This window comes from Ceratotherium simum, chromosome 4 (assembly GCF_057802395.1).
Source record: "Ceratotherium simum simum isolate JZ-2026a chromosome 4, ASM5780239v1, whole genome shotgun sequence".
Lineage (NCBI taxonomy): Eukaryota > Metazoa > Chordata > Mammalia > Perissodactyla > Rhinocerotidae > Ceratotherium > Ceratotherium simum.
The window spans coordinates 21086957-21111048 of NC_141903.1; the positions used below are offsets into that span (position 1 = coordinate 21086957).

Sequence of the window (24092 nt, forward strand, 5' to 3'; positions counted from 1 at the left end):
TGAGAACCACCAGTCTAGGAGATACACATTTACACCAGCCTTCTCAACCAGCACAGTTTGGACCAGGGGATGCAAATTCAAATGCCTTCAGGTCCCAGGCAGATAATCACAAGTGGGTAAAGCAGTTCCATAGGACAAGAAGGAATAGTAGGGCCTATGGCACTGGAGATGCACGCCCCGCCTAAGGTATTCAAAAAAAATTTAACACTGTGTTATGCAGACAAACACTTCTGGATGCTGCCAGCTTACAGCCCTTGCAATGGACCCATAACCAATGAACTAGATGATGCAGAAGTTCTAGAAGATAGGTGGGAACAGAATGCTAAGGCATTGTTTTCTGATAACGTTTAGTAGAGTGCTCTGTACAAAGTAGGTGCTCAATAAACACTTTATTGATGAACTCATACCTAAAACCAACGGACATTGATCTGGCCTAGATAAATGTGCTCATATATACACTTCTCTTACTTGCACACATCGTAAACGTTCATTTGTGCACACCTTCTCCAGGTATACAGTGTACCTGTTTTAATGGTCATTTTAAGTCTGGAGAAGAGTTAGACTCATGGAAGGTCCATTCAAAATTTGCCCCAGACCTTTAGGGACATGAGTTTTAGTGAAAATGCATAACATTCCGGAATGCCCTGCTCACCGTATCTCAGCCCTGCTGTGACCGGGGCTTTCTGCCTCCAGGAGCAAACTGGATACCGGAGTCTTGTGACCAGGCCTGGTTGATTAAAAAGCGAAAAGGGGAGATTAGAGCTTTACTGTAATAACCGTCCAAGTTAAATCACCAGGGAGAAATATAATCCAACGCAAAAGCTACTTTTGTTTTGAAAACAAATCCCAAAGCCCAATCACGGATATTACACCCTCCCTGAGGAGAGTCATAAACACAGGTAGGCAGGGGGTGAAATCTTATGATTTCAATAACAGAATTTGCTAATGGAAAATATGTAATATAATCAAATATTTGGTATCCTTTTCTATTTGTATATTTAGTTATTGTTTATGGTCAGCCTGTCTGAGATGAAGAAACCAAGGTGGGTGATTGTCATTTTTCTCCAGGGCTCCCTGCGAGGGTCCCCCTCTGGCCTGGTCCTTCTCACTCACCTCCTCCATTGTGCTGGTGATAATTGATGAGGAGAGGGATGGAGTCAAACACATACTTTTCAGCCACGTAATATCGCTTGGGGTTCTCATTTGTTTCTTTGATGTGATAGTGCTTGATACAGGGGTTGTTCTCACTTAAACAAATAAAAATAATAAATGCAGTGATTATTAAGAAGCGATATTTAGACACAAAAATGTCGACTGGTATCAGATTCCTATTAGCTTTGATTTTTACCCTCTCACAAGGATGGCCAACGCATTTCAACTTGTGTGTCAGTCTTGACAGGTTGGCCCTGGGTGCTGTGTTAAGAAGGACTCTGAGGCTGCATCTGGAACCAGTTAGAATTAGTGCCGTAATGGATTGGTAATGTTTCCTCCACAATCACAAGATGGGGAGTAGTGTTGTATGTGCTACATGTCTGCCTTCCCTGCTCTAAGGATTTAATTAATAGTCAGCCTATTTAACGTAAAGAAGCATCTTGGGCCCCTTCCTACTTACTTGACTTTGTGCAGTGAAGAGTTAGCATAGCAGCCCTGACTGCCATCCTTAGACAGGCCTGCTTGCAAGGCTGGCCCTTGGCTGTTGTCTGAGAACTTGGATTTGGGGAGGGCTCTCACCATTCTCTAATCAATAAGGTGGCCCCCTGTGCCTAAATTGTTTATATCCACAATGCAGTTTATTCTCAATGTCTGCTTTTCTTCTGCAAGTCTGGAATTTTGCTCTGTGCCAGGCAGGGGGTGCCTACGTGACCAGCCCCCAGTGAAAACCTTGGGCACCGAGGCTCTCATGAGCTTCCCTGGTGGACACCATTTCACCGCTGTTGTCACAACCTGTTGCTGGAGGAATTAAGTGCATCCTGTGTGACTCCACTGGGAGAGGATTCTTGGAGGCCTGCATTTGGTTTCCTCTGGATTTTGCCCCCTGTGCCTTTTTCCTTTGCTGATTTTGCTTTGCATCCTTTTGATGTAATAAGGCTTAGCCCTGAGTACAACTATATGCTGAGTCCTGTGAGTTCCTAGTGAATCACCAAACCTGGAGGTGGTCTCGGGAACCCCTGACACAGACTTTATTTCTCCTTCCTTCTCCATCATGCCTTATGGAGTTGCAGTCACTCTCCTCACTGTCTCCCGGCCATGGCAGAGGCGCGGCCCCTCTGTGATGTGCACTGTACTCTTTCCCATCCCCGGACAGCCCCCTTCCTCTTTGCCGCCCTGTGGAAACCCTGCTCTTGCTCCAAGTCTTGCTCATGTCCTCCATTCTCCAACAAATAGTCCCTGAGGACACCTTAATTATTCATTTTTCTCTCTTCTCTTAATTCTTACTGGATTTTGGTCATTGCCAAACTGTTTAGTTCTTACTGATTTTCTAATTAGAAGAGAATTTGAGACCTGGAGAGGCCCTTAGACATCGTTTTACAGAGGAGACTGAGGGCCAGAGAGGGGCAGACACGCAGTAAGGGTCTTGCGGTTGCCGGCTGGGGCATGCAAGTGGCTTGATTGCTTGAGCTCCACTGGCTCAGGGAGGCGCCACCAGCTCTTTGAGCCTCAGTCTTGTCTACGTGAAATGAGCACAGTAACACCTGCCTTCAGGGCTTATTAGGATTGGAAATGGTCTGTAAAATTTTGGCACAGAGTAAGGACTCAATAAATGGTAGGTAGCTTTATTAGCAGAGCCAGAACTAAAATTCGTATCTTCTTGCTTCCAGTCAGAATTATCTTTTCTCTTATTCTATGTATTAAATTATAAGCTCATCAAATACAGGGCCAGGTATCTTATTTCTTTAGAGCTCTGCACTCAGGGATGCTACCTGGGAAGAGACCCTGGCGTCTGGCCCCACTGCTGTCACTTTCCAGCTAAGTGACTTCAGTTATGTCCTTAATCTCCTTGGTCTTGGATTTCTCAGGAGGATCAGGGAAAACATACCATTTCTAGTGACCACTCTATCCCTTGCCCTCTCTGATGTTGCTGTGCATATCCCCTTCCTCCTCCGCCTCAGGACTGTCTGTCTCTTTCCAGTTTGCTGACCTGAGTTAGCACCATACCTTACAATGGCCTTGGTGAAAACAGACACGGTGTATGTTCCTGGAGTCCTGGAATCTCGCACCATGAAGGCTCCTTCTTTGCCCTGGAATGGTTAGAGAGAACGGAAGGTTAGTGACCCCAGGAAATCAGGCTCACGCATCCAGCTCCACTTTCCTGTGAAAGGAGGAAATACTGTAGGTCAGCTTGGCACAGAGAAGACTCTCAGCAATAATGGCTACCATTTCATTTCGTCATTCAACAGATATTTCTTGAGCTCCTACCATGGGTCAGGAACTGTTCTAGTGCTGTCTAAGCAGTGAATGAAGATAAACAGACACAAGGTCTGCCTTCTTGGAACTCACCACGTACCAGTCTCATTACAGATATTTTCCACCCCTAATCAAAACATTGCAATCTAGATGTTATCCTCCTCAACTTACCAATGAGGACACTGATTGCCAGAGAGCTTAAGTGACTTTCTCATGATCCACAACTAGTAAGTGGCAGACCTGGGATTTGAACCTTGAATGTGGCATGTGAGCAAAGGCCATGTTCATTCACCTACTCCATGACACCTCCATTCAAAGAATGTCAGAAGCCACCTCTCCATTCCCCCACCTGAGCACAACACTTGCTGTCCTGGAAGCATCATCAGTTCCTGAATGGGAATATTATTTCTTAGGCCCTTTCCAGAGTGCTGATTTTGCTGCAGGGCCAAAGAAGAAAGAACAAGAAGCTCCTGGTTGCATGAGGGAAGTGGGGAGAAGGGAGTGCCTGGAGAATGTACCCTTCACCCCTCTTACAATTTTGCCAGCACTGATGAAATAAGCACGAGCAAATGGATACACCAGTTTATTCATTCCTGGTGGGAATTTTTAGATCTTAATTCTGTTTTGAGTACTTCACGTGTAATACTCTGTTCCTATCCAGCTGTGAATCTGTGCTGGTAACATTTGCAAAACCTATTATTATGATACTTAGACATAGTGAGAGCCATAAATGAAGGCCAGAGGTAGACAGGAGCCTTGTGTGGAGGGCATATACTTATATGTATATGGAGCAAAGTATATACAATTTAGAACAACACAAGCCCCTCCATCCCCTAAGCCCAAAGGTGGGTTGTCTACACATAATAATAATAATACAAACAGACGGCCATGCTAATTGTTTGAATCCTAGAATCTCAGGGTTAGAAAGGACCTTATGAAGGTTATCTAACCCAGGGTTACCCCAACCTCAGCAATATTAACATTTTGGGCCCAGTAATTCTTTGTTGTGGGGGCTGTCCTGTGCAATATAGGATGTTTACCAGCATTCCTGGCCTCTATTTACTGGATGCCAGACATTGTCAAGTATTCCCTGGGGGACAAAATCACCCCTGTTTGAGAACCACTGATCTGGCCCAACTCCCTAAACCCCTGTGTCCCAAATTGTTGATTATCACAATCACAGGCACAAACCAAGACAAAAAACAACAACAAACCATGCTCCACCCCATACCTACACACTTACAGTCTCTGGGATTGGGAGCCTGGTGCCTGAACTTTTTAAAAGCTTGCCATGCGATTCTTATAGACATCCAGGTTTGGTTCCCACTGACTCAACTGAAGGTGCAGCTCTTATTTATAACAGTCCTGACGAGTAGTCTCTTGTCTCTCGAAACAGTATTAACTGTTAGAAAGCTCATCCTCGCACAGAGACACAACCTGCTTCCTCTAACTTAGCCCTAAACCTGCAGGGGAGTGTGTGTGGGGTGGGGGACAATCAGCCCTTACGTCATTGTGCATTCTGGCCAAACCCATAGTTTACCACACAAACTTTGTGAAACACCCCAAACTCTTCTCATCTCTGGTGGGAGTTTCAAGACTCAATTTTGAAATTTGAGGGGGGTGGAGGGTGAGGAATTGGACAAAGGCAGTCAAAAGGTATAAACTTCCAATTATAAGATACATAAGTTCTGGGGATATAAAGTACAGCACGGTGACTACAGTTAACAGTACTATATGGTACATTTGAAAGTTGCTAAGAGTATTTCTTTTTTTTTTTTTTTAAGATTTTATTTATTTTATTTTTCCCCCCCAAAGCCCCAGTAGATAGTTGTATGTCATAGCTCCACATCCTTCTAGTTGCTGTATGTGGGACTTGGCCTCAGGATGGACGGAGAAGTGGTGTCTCGATGCGCACCCGGGATCCGAACCCGGGCCACCAGCATTGCAGCGCGCGCACTTAACCACCAAGCCACAGGGCCAGCCCGATAGTATTTCTTAAAAGTTCTCATCACAGGAAAAAAATTTGTAACTATGTGCGGTGATGAATATTAACGAAACATTGTTTTAATCATTTCACAATATATACATATACCAAATCATTATGTTGTACACCTTAAACTTATACAATGTTATATGTCAATTATATCTCAATAAAACTGGGAAAAAAAAGAAATTTGAAACTAAGACCTGAATCTGCAGGTCTCTGCTGTTCCCCTGTGGCCTCCCTCTCCCAAGGCAGTGGGCTTGGGCTGCCTGAAAGTGGGGGAGAATTGAGGAAAATGCAGGAAGATACTACATTTCTTTTTGTAAGATGTCCTGAAACAGTCCTAGTATTCTGTCTTTGTATACACAGAGTTTACTTTAATAATTTTGTATTTCATGAATTTTTGTTATATTCAAGAAAATGAGTTATAAATCTTTTGGGGATAATAGTGCAATCTTGTGCCCACATTCTCCACATTGTGCTCTGTGCAGAATCTTGGACATGTGAGGACAGAGGAGAGCTAACCAAATGCTTATTTCTCTTTTCCCAGATATGAATGTAACTCGTTTATCCAGTGGAAATATTAAAGACCCTTTTAACTTGTGCTTACATATCATCCTTTAAAAAAACTGATTTTCCAAAAATTATATTTTTTCCCCCTTTCGGGTCAGTAGTTTATTTAATTTCTGAAGTAAAGATCTATGTGTCATCAAAAATCCAGATTAGTTCATGAGATTTTAAAATAGCTTTTGAGGCATAATTTACATACCACAAAATTTTCCCATTTTAAGTGTAAGGTTCGATGATTTTTTAGTAAATTTAAAAAGCTGTGAAACCATCACCACAATCTAATTTTAGAATATTTCCATCACTCCCAAAAGGTATTTGTCTTGTCTGTACCCCTGCCACCCTAATATGCTTTCTGTCTCTATAGGTTTGCCTATTCTAGACATTTAATACAAATAATATTATATGATACGTGGTCTTTTGTGACTGGCTTCTTTCACTTTGCATATTGTTTTCGAGGTTCACCCAAGTTGTAGCATGTGTCAGTACTTCGTTCTTTTTTATGGCTATACCGTATACCAGATATACCACATTTGTTTATCCATTCATCAGTGCACGGAGGTTTGTGTTGTTTCCACCTTTTGGCTACTGTGAATAGTGAATTTGTGTCTGGCTTATTTTGCTCAACATCATGTTTGTGATATTCATCCATGCATTACATGTAGCATAACTTGTCTTCAAAGTTTTTCCCCTTTTTCCAAATATTGAAACTTTTGCTCTTGCCTTATTGAAATGTGATAGGTTAAACTCAAGGCAGGAAGAAACAAAACCTCAGCAGAGGGAGACTTTATCTACATAGATAACTTATTCTAAAGGGGAAGAAACATAGACCAAAAAGACCAGAAATTTATCAACTGTTTGTGAAGAGGGGAGTGTAAATGTTCCTTGTATTTAATTAAGAAAGTTTTGTTTGCATTTCCACCAGCAATGTAGGAGGGTTCCCTTTTCTCCACATCCTCTTCAACACTTGTGATTTCTTATCTTTTTAATAATATGGAGATTTCTCAAAAAATTAAAGATAGAAATACCATTTGATCCAACTATTCCAATTCTGGGTATTTATCTAAAGAACATGAAAACACTAATTTGAAAAGATACATGCACCCTATGTTCATCGCAGGATTATTCACAATAGCCAAGACTTAGAAGCAACCCAAGTATCCATCAATGGATGAATGGATAAAGAAGATGTGGTATATATATATACAATGGAATACTACTCAGCCATAAAAAAGACAGAATTGTGCCATTTGCAACAACACAGGTGGATCTTGAGGGTATTATGCTTAGCACAATAAATCAGAGAAAGACAAACATTGTATGATTTCACTCATATGCAGAAGATAAACAAGCGAACACATAGATAAGGAGAACAGATTGGTGGTTACTAGCAGGAAAGTGGGTGGGGAAAGGTCAAAAGGGGTAAAGACACATATGTATGGTGACAGACGGCAACTAAACTTTTGGTGGTGAACATGATGTAGTCTATACAGAAGCTGAAATATAATAATGTACACCTGAAATTTACACAATGTTCTAAGCCGATATGACCTCAATAAAATAATTTTTAAAAATGTTTTGTTGTTGTTATTCTTTCAAAGAAGTCATTTTTTTTTTTGAAAAATATTTGTAATCAGAGGAGAACCCAACTGCTAACAAGAGTAAACATCCATAGACATCAGAAAAGAGAGAGGTATTGTTTGCAGGCAGCTCTGTCAGTCGTGGGAGTCTCAGAGCTCCTCCTCTGTTGCAGTCGGTCTCGGCGCCCTTCAGTGATGGTGACAGGAAACTCTGGTTTGAGGCTGAGGCAGCCTAGAGTTCTGAGGAAAATGAGGCATCCAGCATGTGCCTTACCACCTACTTCCTGCAAGGGGCTCAGAGGAAGTCACAACGACCAAGAACACCGGAGCCTAAAGGGTCTTTGCTCATGTCACCACCAAGCAAGGTGGCACTGACCTGTGCGATGCAGTCAGAGGGGGCCCTTGTTCCCTTGGGATACATTCAAAGTCTCAGTTTACCTTTTACTACTTTATCTAGAAAAATAGAGAGCCACAATAGAAAAAAATCATGCCAAGGAGATGACATATATGGATGGGAAATATAGGGATAGGAGAATAGAATTTAACTCATATATTCCCTTATTAACTGTGTGTGCGTGTTTGTGTGTATGTGTGAAGAAGCATCCCTGCTCTGGTCCAGACTATGCCACTGATTCACACTCTGAACTCGGCCCCAGTTTACTCCCCTGTGACACAAAGTGGATGGACCTTATGTCCTTTAAAGGGAATTCTAACTCTAACAGCCTATAATTCTGTGAATTCCATATGTTTCCTGATTAAATGTCTGAGCTTCAGTTTCCTCATCTGTAAAATGAACTTTGTCAGGAGAATTAAAGTACATAGAACAGTTCCTGGAATATAATACCAGAACAAGGCGTACTAGAGCTATGATTAGCCACTATCATCACATGCTATGGTATGCCATCTGTTGGCAGTATTAACTACATTTTCTGCCTTCATCTGAGATGTGTTGATTGTGTTAGGAGTATATTTCTTCCTTTCTGTCCGTGTGATTTGAGGGTCATCTTACAGAAGATAATCTCAGCACACAGAGTAGGTTATTGTGAAAAAGACAAACTGATAATTAATAAAATTGTCATGCTGCATTGTACTTTTGTCTCTGACACATGGCCATTCTTCATTCTCAATGTGGTTCTTCTCTTGAAACAAACTCATTATTAAGTCAATATTGCATCCTTAACTAATGACATCTTAGAATCATGGAAATATGGTAAACCAATGCCTTAGATAAGGTTCCTGCTAGAAATTCAGATCATTCAGTGTGTGCGATGCTGTAAGGTATGGAGGACCTGCTTGCAAGGAATTTACCCTCTACCTAAATGGGTTAGGACAGAAGAGAAACCACTGAGGTCCAAGACAAAGTGAGAACAGTGCCACTGGAGAAGTAATGACATGGCACCCTAAGGGTTCAAAGGTGGGGAAAACCACATTTCAAGGCTAGGGAGAGGGAAAGCACGAGACCCTTCTTGAAGGAGGTGTTATAGGAAGAATTGATAGGACATGGTAGGAGCTGCTTTTCTGAGGTTCCCAAACTTGGGTAAGTACCAGAATCACCTGGGTGCCACCTCCAGAGGTTCTGATTGGTGAGGGCTAAAGTCCTGGAATTTGCGCTTTTAAAAAGCTCCCCCAGGGGCTGGCGCCGTGGCTTAGCAGTTAAGTGCGCGTGCTCCGCTACTGGGGGCCCAGGTTCGGATCCAGGGCGCGCACTGACGCACCACTTGTCCGGCCATGCTGAGGCAGCGCCCCACACACAGAAACCAGGAGGATGTGCAACTATGACATACAACTATCTACTGGGGCTTTGGGGAGAAAAAGGGAAAAAAAGGAGGAGGATTGGCAATAGATGTTAGCTCAGGGCCGGTCTTCCTTAGCAAAAAGAGGAGGATTGGCATGGATCTTTTTGTGAGCTCAGGGATCAGCTCAGGGCTCATCTTCCTCACAAAAAAAAAAAAAAGCTCCCCCAATGATGCTCGTGATTCAACCAGGTTCTCCTTAAGCATAGTTGTTAGTTTAAAAACATTTTTAAGCATTTGGTGTATTCATTCATTCAACAAATATTTATTGAGCAACTGCTTTGTCACAGATATAGTTTGGGGTTCCTAGGTACAGCAGGAACAAGATAATGGGTTTATATTCTACTGGAGAAATATGTATGAGGCAGCAGATCAGAAGCTTCAGTTAATAGAAATGTGGGGCCGACCCAGTGGTGTAATGGTTGAGTTTGCACACTCCGCTTCAGTGGCTAGGGGTTCGCAGGTTTGGATCCTGGGCGCGGAACGGCACACCGCTTATCAAGCCATGCTGTGGCAGGCATCTCACACATAAAATAGAGGAAGATGGGCACGGATGTTAGCCCAGGGCCAATCATCCTCAGCCAAAATAGGAGGATTGGTGACAGATGTTAGCTCAGGGCTAATCTTCCTCAACAACAACAACAACAACAACAACAAAAAAGTGAAGTCAACCCATTTTTCATTAACAAAAATGAATCAATCCGTCCCTTAAGGGTCCTATATTTGTTAAATAAGGAAACAATAAATACACCCATGAAACAATTCAACTATTGTTTCAAACAGCATACAACACAGGGACCCACTGAAGTTTGCCCTTATATTATCCAATGAGGCAAAGAGGATTTGGTAAAGTAGTTCAGAATATTAGTAATGAGGCATGTTTCAACTGCACTAGCAGGCAAAATGTATTTAAGTGCCTCTGAAGAACTGTTGTAAAACAGGAATCATCTTTAGCCAATCATTAATGTGGGCTGTCTTAAGTGCTCCACAGACAACACTGTATTAACCAATGTGTGATTGAAAAGAACAAACTACACTCGTTTAAACTCAGTATAATTCAGGTTTTTAATTAATTTTGTACTCCTCTCAATTAGTTCTCATTAGTCAAGTTTTACTATGTTATCCAATGACATAGGTTGGGGGAACTAGGTGCTGAGCTGGCTGCATACGCATTACAAGCTTGACTTGAAAAGATATAGGTTCCCAGGAACTGACTCTAGAGATTCTGATTCTGCAGGTCTGGGGTGGGGCCTGGGAATCTGTATTTTTAAAAGTTTCCCAGTGATTCTAATGTGTGGTCTATTGGGAACCACAGGAAACGATTAAGTGCTGAGCTGATGTGGAACCGAAGAGAAACCAGAGTCCGGTGATGACTCAGCTCCATTCCTCTTCCTCCGTGAAATCCTTCTACCTCTAGAGTCTTCTCTTTACTGCGAGACCGCTGGAAGGTGGCCTCATATGCTTGGCTTAGTTTAGATTACCCTCTAACGCTTTTCTCAGAGTTTGTCTTGTTTTCCAACGGAGTCTAAAGCTCATCAAGGGCAAAGATCCTGCCTCAAGCACCCCTAAGTGCTTAGTCCTGTGCTCAGCAAAACGGTAAATAAGGTATGTAGGTTTATATTGAGAAATCCTAATGAAGGAAATGGTGCACACATACCATAACTGAAATGGGTGCTAATTGAGACAGCCGACAGAATACAGACTGCCCGTTAACGCATCCATCGCTGGGAAACGCCCCGAGTCTTCTGGGGAATCCATAAACAGCTGAACTTGCTCTCTCTGATGAGAACAAGCTGCCCAAGGGCAGAGCATCTCACCTTGTCCTCTTTGCTAGCTGCCTGCTAACCGGCCACTTACCCAAAGAAGAAAAACAAAGTTCACTGCTTCTGAGTAGGACTGTGGGTTTTCCTTCTCCCCTCCGCTGTTCCTCTTACAGAAATTATATTTTTGTCTCTGATAGAATGAATCAATCTATTATCAATCACATTAATAATTAATTATATGCCTTTAAATTATTCGCTGACAATATCCATCAACTGTCCACCTTCCCATCACAGCCTTTCAGTCCCTTCCTGATGTCTTCCCAGGTCCCCTTCTCCAAGGCTCACCCTTAACCACTGTCCCAAATAATGGATGATGTGGGTGACTAATTGTCCCAGTTTGCCTAGGACTGAGGTGGGACAGAGAACTCTCAGTGTTAAAACTGGGACAGTCCCAGGCAAACCAGGATGAGTTGGTCACCCCAGCTTCATTCCGTGAAGGAGAGATGTGCACTTAAGGACAGGAAATACCTTCAAATCGTAACTGGAAAATGGTACATGGGGAAATGGCAGGAATAGGGTTGACATTTTGGCACAGGGAGACTAATGCTTCTATCAACTCATACCTATGGTTTACTGGTCTCACTGGTAAGGTTAGTGTTGGGCATTGGTCATTAACGTCGTCTGAATATTAGACTCACCTGGAGAGATTTTTCTCTAGATTACTAATGCCTGGAAACAACCAACTAGAGATTCTGATTTAATTAAGCTGGGGGGAGGCCTGGCATTGGTAGTTTTTTATGTTTCTCAGGTGATTCTAATGTGCAGTCAGGCCTAAGAACCACTGCTCTAGACATACATGCTGATAAATAATTAATTGCTCTGTGGAAGGCTTTCTCTGAATACCTCCATGTGTTTGGTTTCTCTGCTAGAGCGATAAATGTGCAATTGTCAGTGCTACTCAAAGTGTGATGTGCAGATGGGTGCCAGTTGACAAATTGTTACTGGTCCACTACCAGATGAAAAGAGAAACTAAGAGTAAGCATTTAGAAACTTTTCATAGCAATCAGAGTAATTTAACGTCTAACGAATCTAGTAATAATGAAAAAATTGGACTTGCATTTTTTGTCTTTGCTTCTTTTTTAGTTTTTTTAGTAACTCATTTTTATTGTATTTTAAAAAATATAAATCTCTGACAAATTGGAAATTAAAAACCAACAACAAAAAGTGATCCATCACGGCAGATATTTTGAGAGGCACTGCCCTAGAATAACAAACGATTTTCTGGTCCAGGAAGAGAGGGTTCATCTTGGGCACCAATTAATCAATGGCAGCTGCCTGAAACACTGTGTGGAAACGGACCCCAAAGCTATGGACTATGATCAATTGTGTTGGCCATGGGACCAGAAGCAGAGAGTGGCAGTGTGAGTGCTGGGTAATTGTCATCCCTGATTGAGTCTAATACTCATCTTGTACTCACTGAGAAACTGAGGCCCAGAAAGAAGAAGAGATGTCCCCAAAGTCGCACACTGAGCTAGTGACAGAGCAGGGACCAGGACCCAGTACTTTTCCCACCACACCATGCTTTCTCTCTTCTCATCCCTCTCTCCCTTAATCCTGACATCCCTGGGTAAGATTAGTCTTGCTACTCATGCTGCATGGATTTTGAGAACTTTTGCACGAAAAATAAGTCAAAACAAGTGGTATATTTCCTCTGGACCCACAGCCCAACCAGGCAGAATCTGAGTGACAGCCACCCCTACCTTGCCAGAGAAACAGGCAAGGAAGACCAGTCCTGATGGCTCCCCAGGGTCAGCCATCACAGCCAGAAAGAACACCACACCTGTGGTGACAGTTGCATGTCAATACCAAGGTCTTTGAGCCTCCCCAGATTTCTTATCCTGTTGTATGCTAGTCCTGTAAATCCCAAGAATATTTTTACCAGACATGAAAACCACTGTTAATCCAATATATCAACTCATTGCATTGGCATAAACCACAGTATGGCTGAAAAAAACAGCACAATTCACTTATTTTAAGTCAAAAGGCAGGTTTTAAAGAGACTTACTGTGTCCAAAAGAAGTTTTTCAGCTTTGTCTCGGCTGATACTCTTATTGTACCACCTGAAAGCAGGGAAAGTCATATGTCAATGATATTTTTAAAAACTTTATTATAAAAAATAAAATGTAAAATTTTATTTTTATAATAAAATCTGAGATCCAATCTGGTGAAGAAACTTGCCCAAGGTCATATTTTATTATTTTATTATTATTTATTATTTTAGTATTTACTTATAAAAGATAATTAATGCCAGAAAATGATTTGGTAATTTTCTGTTTCTACCAGTGCTTCAAACTAAAACCAAAGGCATGAACCATGGCCAGGTAATAAAATGTTTAACTGGAAGGGGATAAATGAATCAGAATTGGTAAAATATTGATAATTGTTGAAGCTGGGTTTTGGGTACATGTAGGTTCATTATACTCTTCTCTCTACTTTTGTGCATGTTGGAAATTTTCCATAATAAAATTTTAGAAAAAATTTATCTTCTCCATTTTATAAGTCAGTGGGTAGTTATAACAAGGATGATGCTAGGGCAGCTATAAAAATTTAATACAAATTTGAAAGTGTAAAAAATATCCTTCAAAAACAATTGCAGTATTTTCCTCTTTAACAGTGGCTTTCAAAATCTTCTGCAAAGAAATTACATTATTTTTATAATTTTGGTGTCTGAAGAAAAAACAACTAAAAAGTGGTAAAGAAGAATGTGAGTGATTTTTAGAGATGAAGTTTCTGGATATTGTTGTTACCACTTGAGCCTCATCCTGGCCTCCCTGGCCACTCATCAGGTGAGAGGAGATAGAACCATCATCAGTTAACAACCAATTTCGGAAATTAATAAACCCAGGAGGAGAGAAGTTCTGGGTGGGGAAGCAATACCACTTATCAAACTTGTTTGGCTACTTGAGAGTAGCCATGAATAAGCGAGTTAGTGGATCCACCTGAGCTTCTGAATATCATACAACTGAATGGTACTTCACACCTCAACAGGCTCTTAGAGCTTCTCTAGTTGAGGGCTGGCAAATATGCTTCATTTCATGTGCAAACTCTGATCAATTAGTAATGGCTGCCTAGAGCTGTGCGTCTAGGCTCAGTGGGTAAGTATGTTACTATCTAAGAGTAATGTCCTCCGTGAGTCCAGGCATGGGGAGGGAATGCCAGCAAGAGTGCCATATTTGCTTCCTTCATCTTGTCTGACTCTTCATTTTAAGGAAAAGAGATCTGAGATCCAACCTGGTGAGGAAATTTGCCCCTAAACCAAGGCAGGAGACCCGAAGCCAATCAATGGCTATGGGTTTACCAACCCATGATTATGTTTCCAGGTGGTACATTTTTGAGTTCTTATTGTAGATAGTACCTGAAACTAGACAATATTAAGTTCAAGGATAAAAAGTCATCATATTGGGTATTTTTTATATACCTAGATATATACCATCTGAATGTTTGTGAGTCATTTTATATTCTAGCCAAGATTCCATATCTGAAAAACGCAAACTGACAGTGCACAGAATAAATAGGGCTCACAGACTGTTTTATTTGTATGGTATAGTGTTTTATTTTAAAAATTACTTAAAATACCTTCGGGAGGGGGAATATAGTTTTTTTTTTTTTTTTGCCCCAGGCTTCACCATTCCCTATTGCTTTATACTCTGTTGAAATTTTAAGTTTGCCCCCTCTATCATAAATGAAGAGATTCTGATTAAAAGCAAAAACAAACAAACAATACTTCTTAGCCTAGCGATCATTTGAAATAAGTGCCTATTTTTTCTGAAGGCATTGACCATAAAAAAATAAAAGAATTTTATTTTATTTAAGCAAATCTCATATACGTTTCATTGGGGCTCAACTGTTCTTGGAACTGATGACTCTTCTGTCAGCTGAGGGAGGGGCTACTCTCACATATTTGATCAAAACAAGTCTCAGGTTAAGAGACTCTTCAGAAAACGGTAGCCCTTCACTACAGAATCTACGAGCATTTCAGCAACAAATAACTTGACCCCATTTGAACTAATAAGAACCCAGATGAATTAATAGAAGGCTTCATTAGCTAGTATTCTTCCACCCTGGTATCTTATAGTTGGTAAAGACTTAAAAAGTTTTATTTTTAAATAATTTCAAATTTACAGAAAAGCTGTAAAATACTATAAAACAACTCCCATATACCCTTCACCCAGATGAACCAATTGCTGACATTTTACACATTTGCTTTACCATTCCTTCTAGATAGATAGATATATTTTTTCTGAGCCATTTCAGAATAGATGTTTACTCCTAAGAACTTCAGTATGTATTTCTAAGAAATAGCATATACACTTACATAACCATAGTACAGTTAGGAAAATCAGGAAATTTAACATTGATACAATACTATTATCTAATTTCAGACTTTATTCAAAGTTTATCAATTGTCCCAATAATGTGTTTTGTAATTTTTTTTTATGGGTCAAGACCCAACCCAGGATTACTGGTGCATTTAGTTACCACATCTTTTTAGTCTCCTTTAATGTGGACCAATTTCTCAGCTTTTCTCATCTTTCATGATATTAACAATTTTCAAGAGCACAGGCCAGTTATTTTGTTGAATATCCCTCAATTTGGATTTATCTATTATTTCCTCATGACTAATTGAGGTTATGCTTGTTTGGGCAGGAATATCACAGAAGTGATGTTGTGTCCTTGTCAGTGCATCACATCAGGAGACACTCGATGTCTGTTTGCACCATTATTGATCACTTGGTTAAAATGGGGTCTGCTAGATATTTCCACTTTGTTATTAATAAGCAATTTGTGAGAAGATACTTTGAGACTATGTAAATATCAAACTTTCACCCTCTAGCCATGACATTCATTGAAGACTCTTGCCTGAATCAGTTGATACTTTAAGGTACAAAATGGTGATTTTTAAACTTTATCATTCCTTCTACATTCATTAGTTGGCATTATACTGTAAGAAAGGGCTTTCTCTTCTTGTTTGTTTATTTACTTATCTATTGAGCTATTTCTTTTTTTTTTTATAATTTTATTTATTTTTCCCCCAAAGCCCCAGTAGATAGTTGTATGTCATAGCTGCACATCCTTCTAGTTGCTGTATGTGGGACGCGGCCTCAGCATGGCCAGAGAAGTGGTGCGTCGGTGCGCGCCTGGGATCCGAACCCCAGCCGCCAGCAGCGGAGCGCACGCACTTAACCGCTAAGCCACAGGGCCGGCCCTATTGAGCTATTTCTTAGGGATTCTTATTGCAGTCAATGGATTGTATTTCATTACTGTCATTATTTATTATTTAATTTGATACTCAAGTTGTCCCAGATTTAGTCAGAAGGAGCATTTTTAAGCTGACTTCTGTGCTCATTTGACATGCCACATCATTTAAAAATTTGGGGAAGGGTACTCCTTTACTTTTTGGTGCAAGAAGACATTCCAAGTTCATCTTGTTCTTTCCCTGCCCTGACTGTGAATCCCCAAGCCATTTCTCCAAGAAGTCCTGGTTCTTTTTAGTGAGAAGTGTTATTTAGAAACCAAGATCTGGCTGTGCACATTGCTACTGTGGTGGTGTTGTTTCTGAGCCTTTCAGCAGCTGAGCTGGGAAATACATGTACATGGTGAGTACTTGGTACACTACAGTTGGACCTTATTAAGTAGTTCCATCAAAATTACATCCATGTGAACTCTTCTTTTAAATGATAGCTTGAAATAAATAACACAAATTAAGCAGATATTTAATAGCTATTTATCTGTTATTTTGGTATTGGCAGTATTGCATTAAAACCATCTTTTAAATCAGTTTGTATTTGATCCAGTGTTCATAGTGTTTTTTTCCTTCTCAAGTAAGACCAATATTTCTAGGATTCACAGAAGAACTCTTTCCTTTTACTATTATCTGTGCAGGCGTCTGAGAGTCATCTCTTTGATAAAAGGGGAGGTGAGAACACCCTGGGGCTGGCCCCGTGGCTTAGCGGTTAAGTGCGTGCGCTCTGCTACTGGCCGTCGGGTTTGGATCCTGGGCGCGCACCGATGCACCGCTTGTCTGGCCATGCTGAGGCGGCGTCGCACATACAGCAACTAGAAGGATGTGCAACTATGACGTACAACTATGTACTGGGGCCTTGGGGAGAAAAAGGGAGAAAAAGGAGGAGGATTGGCAATAGATGTTAGCTCAGGGCTGGTCTTCCTCAGCAAAAAGAGGAGGATTGGCATGGATGTTAGCTCAGGGCTGATCTTCCTCACAAAAAAAAAAAAAAAAAGAACACCCTATCCCTTTTCTTGTTTAAAGTATTCCTTTACTGTTTATTTAGGGATCAGAGTACAGGGGAGAAGAAAGCAGGTCAAGAAGAGAAAATGCCTGACACTTTTATAATCAACCAACAATTCACTCCTAATGTAAGGAGGACTCCTTAGTACCAGATATTTGGAAAACAAATAAAATATCTTACTCATAGGTTTCCAGGTTATTTGGAGACTTTTCCACCAGATAACTGCTTGGTACATATCCTTCATGCCTGTTAAAAGGGAAATTAGTGTTTAGACTAATATAGAACCAGGTTTTACATCTCCATTTTATAGGTTTAATCCACTAACAGTCACTTAAAGATAGGAGAGTCTCACATTATTTGGCATTCGGAGTAAGACATTTTAAAGTTTTAGAATAAAAGAATTGCTAAAAATAACAATCTGCTGTTAAAGGCTATAGATTTCACCACTAAAATATAAACCATAATAAATAAGAAGTGGCTATTTTACTTAAAAAGCTCTACTTGCTACTCTCCTCATTGTAAAATTTCCTCTACTGGAAAAAAAGATTAATGTTCAGTCTCTATTTTCTATAAGGAAACATTTTTTTGTATGTGTGATAATCAGTATTTTTTCCACTTTAGTGCTACCATTTTATAGTCGAGAAAGCAAAATAATTAAAAGATAAAAAATGGCTTTCCAACCACAGGTCCCAAGAGATACTGCCAGTCAGCATTGTAAGCTTTTAATTCAAAGCCTCCCTGATATTTTTTTGTTAATTGAGCTCCTTCAGACATAAACAGTAAAACATGAGAACAAAGGATAAAGTCATGCTGGATTTAGAGATGGGAGTTTCTTTTGAGCGGGAATCAATAATTGCTCATAAACAAAGACATATGGATAAAGAGACTAATAAGAACATCAAAATTTACGTTTGTGTATAGCTTTGTATTTTTCAAAGCACTTTCACATTCATTATCACATTTAATACTATGAGGTGAGAACAGTGTCCCTTCCACTCTCTGGGCTTCTGGCTCTGTATCTGTAAAATGAGGGACTTAAAGTAGATTACACATAAAATCCCTCCAGACGCTGCCAATCTATAAAAAGACGCCTGAGAAATCTTGCTCTTTACTTCATAATGTGTTTTAATTTTTGTATAATAAGGCCATTTTTCAATCTAGTGATTATGTTTAATGGGGAATGTGTGATCTATTTCACTGCATTGTTTGAGGAGTGAACAAATAAAAAATGGGGAATCCAAATATGGGATGATTATCTCATATCCTGTGCCCTTGGCTGACATTGCTAGTCAGTCACGGCATGCTTTCTTTGGAGAATTGGACATCTCGCCTCAGAATCATCCTCAACCTGGTGCTCAAGGCAGTCAGTGCCAACTGATGGGAGTCAGCTTGTTCTGAAATTTGCTATTTCTTTTGTATCTCTCTTTTGGAATTCCTTTTAATTATGTCTGGTTTTGCCACACCATATGTTTACAATTATATAGACAGGTCAAATACTATTTTTGCTTTTGAATAGCATAACTGTGTTTTAATATGCCAACCAAAGCTGGGTTATGTCCACAAATGATCATTCTCTTCACTCGCATGTGGATATAGAATTTACAAAGCCCTTTCACTTTCACCATCTCATTGATTTTTCTCCACACGGTGAGACAGACAAAGCTGATATCATCATCTGCATTTTACAGATAAGGAAACGCATTCACAGAGGTTAAGTGACTTTTCCAAAGTCATACACAACAAGAGCAGCTGATATTAAAATGCAAGCCTTCCGTCTCCCCATCTTGCGTACTTTCCTCTACACCACACTATTACAAAGCAAACGGGGGAAATTCCCATAATGCCGATTGGCCTCTGGGGTGTCCTCTTCGATGCCCTTTGAAGTGGAGAGTTGAACGTTTCCACAGGCCACTGAACAAAGGGTAAATTCTCATTTGAGGAAGTGAGACCTAGGAGAAGAAATTTCCTGGCACATTAGGTGTGCTAAATAAATGTCAGTTGATTGAAGGGATGAATTTCTGTGTAAGTTCCTCTTGTGTTTGTAGAGCCAGGTAGTCTTGAACCTGTTTATGATAAGGGCCTCCCCATAACTGGCAAAGAGAAGGTGATGTGACCGGCCTCATTTGCTTCCACGAGTCAACTGGAGAGGGAGGTTCCAGATGAGGGGCTTTGGGGTCTGTTCTCATCTAGCAAGCAACACTGTCTCCTAGATGACAATTCTTGATCTAATCATATATTACACCCCTCGTTCACTCCTCCTGCAGTGACACTGATAAGGCTACTTAAAGAGAAGGTGCTTGGAAAATACAACTTTTGGTGTAGGTAAAAAGTAAAGTCTTAACCTTCAAGATATTTGTGCACCTCTTTTTTCACTCATCAGATTGGCTTTCTTTTTAAAAGTTTAATGATACTGTTGACACTCTCATACCCTGATGGAGGGAACGTAAATTTGCCAACCTTATTGAGGGAATTATCTTCCAAAATTAAGACATCACTTTCTCTGACTCAACAGTTCCATAGTCAGAAATGTGAGATATATACATATATATAACATTGTATTATTATATATAATTTTTTATTTTCAAAAGAAAAAATATATTTTCAAAAATATGCCTATTCAAAAAATTCAAATATGCCTATTCAAAATATATATTTTTCAAAAGATTGCCAAGATCCACGAGCATGCGCAATACAAGATCTTCATTGCAGCCTTGTTTGAAATAACAAAGAAAACAAATAACCTGGAAACTAAGTGTCCCACCATAAAAGATTATTTAAATATTTATAATAAAGCATACATTCCAAAACTCTGCAACTATTTTAAAAATAAAGTAGAGGGGCCGGCCTGGTGGCACAAGCGGTTAAGTGCGTGTGCTCCACTGTGGCGGCCCAGGGTTCGCCGGTTCGGATCCCGGGTGCACACCGACGCACTGCTTGGCAAGCCACGCTGTGGCAGCATCCCATATAAAGTGGAGGAAGACGGGCACAGATGTTAGCCCAGGGCCAGTCTTCCTCAGCAAAAAAAAAAAAGAGGAGGATTGGCAGATGTTAGCACAGGGCTGATCTTCCTCACACACACACACAAAAAAATGAAGTAGATTTGTATGTGCTGATATAAAAAGATCTCCAAGATACATCATTAGAGGTTAAAAGCAAAGTGATGAGCAGAATGGATCCCCTTAGTGCAAATGAAAACCCGATGCCTTCGTATATGCATAACTTTTTTGTCTAGAATACCCCACAAGAAAATATTAATAATGATTACTTTTGGAATTGATGTGGAGGCAAACGGAGGGTGGCTTATTTTACATGTATATTTCTCTCTACTGTTAGTTTTTTAAAAAATAAAACATTGACATAGGCTATCCAGATGTTGAAATAATGGAGCATTTTCTTTTTCGTATTTTTAAATTCATAATAATCTCACGCTTTAAAAATGTTTAAATCCTTAATATTAATATTAATATACAAGGATGTTCACTGCAGTGTTGTTAATATTTGCAAAACATTGGAAATAACCTAAGTGCCCAACAAAGGGATTTGCTAAATTATGGTACATTTTTTTCTTGGATTTATGCAATCATTGAAAGCATATTCTGGAGAATATGCCAGGGCATGGGTAAATACCTCTAATATATTAAAAAGAAAAAATAAAGCCTTATGAAGCAGTGTGAACCTGATGACTTTAAACTAAGCACTAGCATCTAAGTCACATATATCCCAGAGCACGCGGAAGCTAATAACAGTAATTTTGTTGTATTTCGGATCAGAGAGGGGCTCATAAGACTTTTTCTTCAGAAGTTCCATAGTAGTCAATTGGCATTTGTGCAACTTTATTTCCTCCTTGAATCATTTGGATGGCTAGTTCATGATTGTTGGTGTGACTAAATCTTTAGTATCTTTTTCCTGATGCTTCTTAATGCAATCACCAATCTCTACCATCTCTACACGCCTTTTCTTTCCACCAAAAATAAGCCCTTCACTATGGGATGAACCTTCAGTCTCACTTAAACACCCAAGAACAACAGTGCTTTGTGGAATATGCTGCCAATCTCCCAAACTGTGGATGTCAGTGGAAAAACCCAGGAGATTTTTAGATGAGTTTGAGGGCCGGAGTGCTTGATGGGGTGTAGGGAGCAAGCATAGCAAGTGGCTGCCTCCTAGCTACTTCTGAGAGTGGAAAAACCTCCCTCTACTACGTTGTCTCCCCTCCTCTTCCTTCTGCCTCTGCTCTCCTCTCCTAACTCAATGCAGTGGTCACGCTGAGAGAGGCAGAACAAATCATCCTAGTATTTTCTTTGTTCCCACCTCACCTCAAATACTGGGACAGCAACCACAAAGATGCCTTACCCGTTCCTGTCTTGAACTCTCCACCAGTGAATCTCGGAACTGTCCAGCAGGTAGTACTCGTCATTGCGTTGTAGCGTGAGTTCCTGTGGATCATTCGCTTGATAGTCATACAAGGCAATGACCAGGGTTTCTTCAGGTTCCCGAAGTGATCGCTGGAGGAGGGAGACAACAAAATCAAGCAAAGATGTAGAAAGGAGGTGAACCTCAGAACAAGGTGAGCAAGTCCCTGAGCATAACCTGCTCCTGGATCTACGCCAGGTCAACACACCAGTTCCTACAATCCATTGGGGGTATTTCCTGAGACCATTTGCCTTTCTCTAGTTGACTTTCTTTATGAGTTAGGGTTATGGTACTGAATAGAGCACAAAGACAGTCAATACCTGGAATTCACTGCCCCTCTCACTCTACGTGGTAAATTCTGACCACAGTGAATTCCAAGCAGCCACATGCTTTTCACAAAAGGTTGCTGGTTTCTCTACTTGCACCACGTCACACACTGCAGCCTCTCTGCCAGAAGTATCACATTCTTGGCGAAGGTGACGCAGTCAACACTAGATTATTCAGTCCATTCTTCTCTGATTTGATTTATGGGTTCGTCCAGATCCATAAAATCATAGACTATCAAAGCTAGAATGCCTTTGAAAGATCATTTAATCTACTCTTTTGTTTAGAATGGGGAAACTGAGGCCCAGATGGTGAAATGGATGTGGCCAAATTTAACACTTGAATTAGTCTTAATGCTTTCTCCACTATAGCACATGGTCTCCCTTCTTCCTCTTGTGGGCTCTTTTGCCTGTGTCTCTACTTCTCAGTATCTTTCTTAGAATGAGATACTGAGGACATGAAGAAGAGACTGAATAGCAAACAATCATAAGAGTCCACGATGGGCACACCTGCCAGAGGCTGGCAGATTTTGTGAGAGAGTAAATATGGGAAGAGATTTAGATTACTGGCTAGAATGAGGTTTGATGCCAAAAGTCAAAAGTTCTCTGAGTACATCGAAGCATTTGGCAGCATAAAAATACTGGAGCTAAAAAAATAAAGCCTTGTTACACTGATATAGTATGTCATCCCAGCTGAGCCCAGATTGCAATTTGAAGTCTAGATATCTGTAGAGCTTGTGAGGTGGTATATTGGGAACTACAGATAGGAGTCAATGGGCCTGAGGCTTTCACCCTAAGAGCTAATGGAGGAAGCAGTTGTGTTCGAGGGCACCTGAAGATAAAGGAGGGATATGGCATGGCATTCATCTCATTATAGGTCCAACTAACTGATTAATCCCTATGAAGAGAAAGTCAGAGCAGGGTTCTCAAACCACAGTGGTATCTTTCCATAGGGGGCATTTTGGACATCTATGGGGGTATTTTGAGTGTCATAAAGACTGAAGTGTGCTACTAGCATATAATGGGAGAGGGCCAAGACTGCAAAACCCTCTGCAGTATCCCACATCCTATACAAATTCTGAATGTTCTGTTAGACATTCATGTGGTGAGAATTCTGCTTATAATAATAATTTATAATAATACTCTGAGCCTAGAGGCTACCTCTACCCTATGCAAAGTACTTGGTTTTCTAGGAATGCAACCACCTTGTCCACTGGGGGAAGATTACATTTTGTTTAGTTCAGAACTTTACGAAGAGTTGTTCACCATTTTGGAAAATCATATCACAGATGGTAACACTGGTTTTGAGTCACTGATACAAAATTCCTTTATCAGTTGCATTTGACACGCCAAATCCAACAGGATTCAACCTACAGGTGCAAACAGTGGACTATTTCATTATGTCTTCCGGTGTAGTCATGCCCCAATATTTATATAGAGAAACATATTTTGTATAAATTATTTTTCTTTCCTTTTTAAATATTACAGGTTGAGAATTTTTTGATTCTTTTTAAAAGTATGTGTTGATCTTTTTAAAAGTAAGTTGCATTATTTATGAATTTCTTTTCATGATAACAAAAGGGGCCTCACAACATATTTGTCATAAAACGGAAGTATAGGGTCTTATAGGGTTGGGAACCACTAGATTAGAGGGAGAAAATGAAGGAGTGGCTTTTGGAGAAACTGAGACACTAGGCTCCGGAAGAGGTGTTGGGGGCCCAGGAGATAAGCTGATTTATGGAGGAGATAAATGGCCAGTATTCCGGCTACTCTGCTTTAGGCCTCATAACAGTCCTGGCTCCCAAGAGCTCACCTAGTCTTGGCTGGGGAGAGCTCCACTGAGCTGAGATGGGTCCTCTCAGAGAGCCCAGGTAGCAATGGCAGGGAGAAAGGACACGGGCAGACACGTTGCTGAGTGGCCCCTCAGGAAGCCCTTCTGGGTTGACGAGGAGGGGCCTC

General features: G+C 40.6%; 1 protein-coding gene across 1 annotated transcript in view; it reads right to left on the bottom strand.

The window, feature by feature from the left end:
* The window catches only part of ITK (IL2 inducible T cell kinase), a 66350-nt gene that overhangs the window by 12075 nt on the left and 30183 nt on the right, over window positions 1-24092 (bottom strand). The window contains exons 6-11 of the mRNA XM_004428598.3: window positions 21751-21902; window positions 17581-17646; window positions 13158-13212; window positions 3157-3239; window positions 1114-1247; window positions 653-727 (exon numbers count right to left, since the gene is read on the bottom strand). Of these exons, the coding sequence (XP_004428655.1) occupies window positions 653-727; window positions 1114-1247; window positions 3157-3239; window positions 13158-13212; window positions 17581-17646; window positions 21751-21902 (565 nt within the window). The remainder of the gene's footprint in view (window positions 1-652; window positions 728-1113; window positions 1248-3156; window positions 3240-13157; window positions 13213-17580; window positions 17647-21750; window positions 21903-24092) is intronic.